At 36.7% G+C, this 5,561-nt stretch overlaps 1 protein-coding gene across 1 annotated transcript; it reads left to right on the forward strand.

Annotated features, from left to right (window-relative positions):
• The first annotated feature begins 3,100 nt into the window (after positions 1-3,100).
• On the forward strand, positions 3,101-5,066 carry LOC132058517 (uncharacterized). Its single transcript, XM_059450994.1, has one exon. It carries the CDS (start codon positions 3,684-3,686, stop codon positions 4,359-4,361), a length of 678 nt encoding a protein of 225 aa, XP_059306977.1. The 5' UTR covers positions 3,101-3,683; the 3' UTR covers positions 4,362-5,066.
• Positions 5,067-5,561: the final 495 nt, after the last annotated feature.

A 5,561-nucleotide genomic window follows, 5' to 3' on the forward strand; every position in this document is an offset into this window, starting at 1 on the left:
TTTTTTAAAAAGGATTTTTTATCTTTAATAAACTAATTCTCACTTTGTTAATTCTTCTATTCTAATTGAATATTTATCCCGCATAACTTAATGCGCATATTATTTGATATCACCGACCAGAGGTTTCATTAATCATGCAACGATTATTTTTCTTGTATGGTCGATTTAACACTGCATTGTATACGAGATTGATATTTAAGTTGTGATTAATTATCCTAATAGTACCATCAATAAACGATCTCTAATTTTAACTACAGTTCGAAACCAAAAACTTCACTTTTAACTCGATAACCATCCAGACTAATAGCGTGTTTGATCAAGCGCATGAGAAGTCAAAGGAACTTATATATTTTTTAAAAAAGTGTTCATTTTAGAGAATTGTGGTGTTTGACCAAACTTTTAGTGAGAAAAGTGCTTTTGAGTAGTAGAAGAAGTTACTTTTCAAAAGCTAAAAAAAGTAATATATTTTTCTTAAAATATTTTTAGAATCCTAATCAAGCATAAATTTCCGCTCTAAATAGCCGTTTGGCCATGTATATTTTTAATTATCTTTCGGAATTGAATTTCAGAAATCATGTTTGGTCATATAATTTTGGGAAGCTCTATGCGTGTAGCGCCTAGAGCTTGACACAAGAGCAGCACCTAGAACTCACTACACCTACGGAAGTAAAATCGCGTCCAATCATTGCAAATAGATCGACATGAGCAATGCCACCACTAGCGTACTACAAGCACACAATGAGTGTTGCCTAATTTAAAAAACACCAAAAAGTTATTTTCACATTTTTCAATCCAAATCACTCACAAAAATTCAAAAAAAAACAATTACAATTTGTATTCATGGCCAAACACAATTCCAATTTCCAAATTTATTTTCACTTTGAAAACATATACTATTTTTTTCGAATACTGACAATTTTTATGGCCAAACAAGTCCAAATATTGCCAAAAATATTTTTCAAATTGATTAACCAAACACAAAACCACTACTCTCCAAAAATAATTTTTTCGAAAAGAAATTCTAACAAAAAACACATAGCAAAATAAGTTAATTTTAAAAGGTTAGCTAAACATGCTATAAATCGAGAAAGATTCATTGGTAAATTATAGTATGAAATTTCAGTTGGTGACAGTTTACTTTACTCTCTAGAGTTTTCTTCAAAAAAGGGAAAGGAATTAACCAGACCCCCAACAAGTCAAGACACATTGCGAAATTTGACGAAGCAAGCACGTGATGGAAGCCTAGTGTACAACGACAACACAAAGTCACAAACTTCATGAGTAATAAATGCAGTAACAGATCTTGGGGGTGGCTTTCTTGGTATGCATTAGAGATGACGATATCTGCAGTTTTGCTCACTTGTTGCTTGGCTAAGCCTATATAGAGTTGAGGAGAAAAATGCCAAATATATAGGCCAAGAACCATCCACGTAATGATGTAAAAATTTCACGGGGTCTTTTTTTTTTTTTTTTTTAATTTTAAGAAATCATTATTTAATCTTATTTCACTTTTTCATTTTTGTTTTGTATATATACATATTTAGATATGTGGTTTCTAAAGTTAAGCTTGATAAAATCAAACTTTAGACACAAGTCTGAAATTACAAATAAGTGAAGTTTATGCATTCTTGTCTGAAGTTCAAGCAAAAGTGGCTGGACTTCAGTCATTTTTGCCTGAATTTCAACCATTTGTGACTGAAGTTCAATTATTTTTTTTCACTACAGTCATTTTTAACTTCAGCTATGTACATGAATTTTGTGTAGAAATGGTTGAAATCAGACAAAAATGACTGAACTTCAACCATATATGATTGAAGTTCAAACAAAAATAGCTAAACTGCGCTTCGGTGATATGTGCCTGGATAAAGGCAAATGACTGATCTTTAGGCAAATATGGTTGAAGTTCAAGCAAAAATGCCTGAAATTCAATCATAGCCAAGACAAAATTCAAACCATGTTTGAAGTTATCCAAAAAAACAAAAAAAGAAGAAGAAGAAGAAGAAGAAGAAGAAAGAAAAAGAGACTTCAAAAAAAGGGGGCACAAGTTAGACGGAAGCGTCAACATTGGGTATATGTGCACTTTCCATGTATTGATGGCTTAATAATTTGTATGAATTAATTCGAATCAATAATTAAGTTTTAGGCAAAAATAATATTTGAACTGAAATATTCTATCTATAACACGAAATAACTCCAACACCATCAAAACTTTGACAAGCAAAACTCCAACATAATTGAGTTTGAAAATTTGTTGGAGTTTCAAACTCAGTGAACGATTAATGGAGCTCAAACTCTGCAAACGATTCATAGCGTTCAATTTCACAATGTAAATGTCAAAATTATTAGAAATTTCAAGCTGGAATTTCAAACACCGGAAATGATTAGTGGAATTCAAATTGATAAATATTGAAACTCTAGTAAACAATTCATGGATTTCCGTGTTTAAGTAGGAGTATTTTTGTAAACAATTAAATTTAAATTTTTTGAAATACTAGCTAAAATTTACTAGCGGTCGAAAATAATTTGCTAATTACTCTGACATGCCTCTCTACTTTCCATGGTAGAGATAAAGTTTGCGTACACTCTACCCTCTCCACACCCTAGTTATGGGATTACACTAGATATGTTGTTGTTGTTGCTGCTGCTAGTTACTCCGCATTAGCTTGCACCAGAGATCCATACGTCTAAGGGATGAAAAGAGTGGAAAACCATAAACAAAGTGACATAATCAACAAGGATCATATAGCCCATTTTAACATGTTTGGAAATGAAGCGTAATTATCATATATAATGAGTAGAAAAAACAAATTGACAGCAATAGCCTCCTAAGAATTCGAACTCATGACGAATTTTTTTTTTTTTCCTTTTGGGCCTATGAGAAAACGTGATTTCTTAGACATTTTTTTTGTGCGGATTGCTCTTCAAAAAGCACTGGTCTTTAATTTTTGTCTCTCAAATTGGTGGTCTTTAATTTTTGTCTTTCGCCTAATATCCAAGGTTCTGGGTTCGAACCTCAGTTCAGTAAAAAATAGAATGAAATTTCGCACGGCAGAGATTTGAATTCGCAAGGCAATGCAAAACTCTACCTCAGGTAGAGTGTTAGAATATATGATAATATATTCTGATTTTGTATAGTTGTTATATTTGTTAGGTGTATATTTAGCGATATAATTAGCCCTTAATTATAGCTAATCAGTTTGTATCCTTAGCCTAACTTTACACTTGTAATCTTGTATATAAGCTAATTATGCTTAAGGAATTATTCAGGGAAGATACTTCTTTCATGGTATCAGATTTCTAGGTTTCCATCCTCACTCTTCCGCAACCGCCCTTCGTCTTCTTCCTGTTGCATTTTTTCTTTTCTTTTCTCTTCTCCATGGCTGAGTCCAAATCATCCTTTCACCCTGCTCTTGCTGTTTCTAACATCAAGAATCTTGTTCTCGTCACCCTTGAGATGGAGAACGTTCAATATGCTACGTGGGCGGAACTCTTCAAAATTCACGCACGATCTCACAAAGTCATAGACCATATTATTCCTCCAAAGAAAAGGCAAGGAGAAGCCCCCTAAGACAGAGGAGGAGATGGAACTGTGGGTCACCTTCGATGCCACGGTACTCTAATGGATCTATGCCACTATCTCTCAAGATTTGCTACATACAATTCTTGAACCCGACACTACGGCGATGGAGGCTTGGAATAGGCTGTGTGATATATTCCAAGATAACAAACACTCCCGTGCCGTCACACTTGAGTACGATTTCACACACACTGAAATGGAGCAATTTCCCAATGTCTCCGCGTACTATCAACATCTCAAGTCCTTGTCGGATCAACTCAAGAATGTAGGCTCTTCGGTGGACAATAACCGACTGGTTCTCCAACTGGTGTCCGGCCTCACCGAGCCATATAATGGTGTGGCCACACTCATCCGTCAAAGCGATCCTTTGCCCCAATTTTATCAAGCTCGCTCGATGCTTGTTCTTGAAGAGGTTGGTCTCAGAAAGACGACTCAAAACACATCTTCTGCTATGGTTGCTCGTGATTCGGACAATTCTCATGACTCTGTTGATCAATCGTCCTCACAACGCCATAATTTAGGTGGTAAACGGCCTCAAAGTCATGGAAATTCTGGTAAGAATAGAAATTCCGGTGGGGGCAAAGGGAAAGGCAACTTCGGCGGTGGCTCAGGTGGTGGGGGAAAGGGCGGTGGCAGCAACAACCGCAATGGTAGGCAGGAGCAACCCTCCCCCCCCCCACAATCGGGGACCTCTCGGGGCGGCGGTGGATGCCGTGGCCATGGATGCAGTGGGCTGTACCCCCATGTCCACTTCCTACTGGACAATGGGCCAGGCCCAACATGAATTTGCGGCAGCAGCGCCAACAGCCACAGCCCGGTATTCTTGGGCCCCTTCCTCAGCAAGCTTACTCGGCTACAGCTCCTACTCCAACAGATATCGAGGCTGCAATGCACACCCTCGGTATTACTCCTCCGGATCCAAACTAGTACATGGACACCGGCGCCACTTCTCATATGATATCCGGACAAGGTAATCTCACGTCTTATTTTAATTTGAGCAATAATCATGGTATAACTGTTGGTAATGGTCAATCTATTCCAATTCGTGGGTTTGGTCATACTAAATTAGAGTCTCCCCATCCTCCCTTGTCTCTTAAAAATGTCCTTCATGCCCCCCATCTTATCAAAAATCTAGTGTCAGTTAGGAAGTTCACAACTGATAATTCTGTTTCAATTGAATTTGATCCATTTGGGTTTTCTGTGAAGGATTTACAGACGGGGATGCGTCTAATGAGATGTGAGAGTCGTGGCGCGCTCTATCCCATCACCAAACCACATGTCTCTTCCCATTCTACATTTGCTGCTTTAGCTCCCTCCTTATGGCATGACCGTTTGGGCCACCCGGGAGCGAATATTTTGAGTTCTCTTAGGAAGAATAAATTTATTGAATGTAATAAATCTGGAAATTCTAGTATTTTTCATTCATGTCCTCTTGGGAAACATATTAAATTTCCGTTTGTTACTTCAAATTCTACTACTATTATGCCATTTGATATTGTTCATACTGATCTTTAGACATCACCTGTTTTGAGTTCTACTGGTCATCGGTATTATATATTATTGTTGGATGATTTTTCTAAATTTTTATGGACCTTTCCATTATCTAAAAAATCCGATGCTTATTCCACCATATTAAATTTTAGAACATTCATCCGAACTCAATTTGAACGGGAAATTAAGAACATACAATGTGATAATGGTCGGGAATTTGATAATAGACCTTTTTGGGATTTTTGTAAAAAGCATGGTCTTTCTTTCCGGTTGTCTTGTCCTCATACTTCTCCTCAAAATGGAAAAGCCGAAAGGAAAATTCGTACGATTAACAATGTTGTTCGTACTTTACTTGCCCATGCTTCTTTACCTCCCTCCTTTTGGCACCATGCATTACAAATGACAACTTACCTTCTCAATATTCTTCCTCATAAGCAATTGAATTATCAATCTCCCCTTCGGATTCTTTATCAAAAGGATCCGTCTTATTCTC

The sequence above is a fragment of the Lycium ferocissimum genome, chromosome 5, assembly GCF_029784015.1.
Source record: "Lycium ferocissimum isolate CSIRO_LF1 chromosome 5, AGI_CSIRO_Lferr_CH_V1, whole genome shotgun sequence".
Taxonomy (NCBI): domain Eukaryota; kingdom Viridiplantae; phylum Streptophyta; class Magnoliopsida; order Solanales; family Solanaceae; genus Lycium; species Lycium ferocissimum.

What these genes read in the sequence shown, in the direction of transcription:
- LOC132058517 (XM_059450994.1), top strand. Translation starts at nt 3,684, where the DNA reads ATGGAGGCTTGGAATAGGCTGTGTGATATATTCCAAGATAACAAACAC.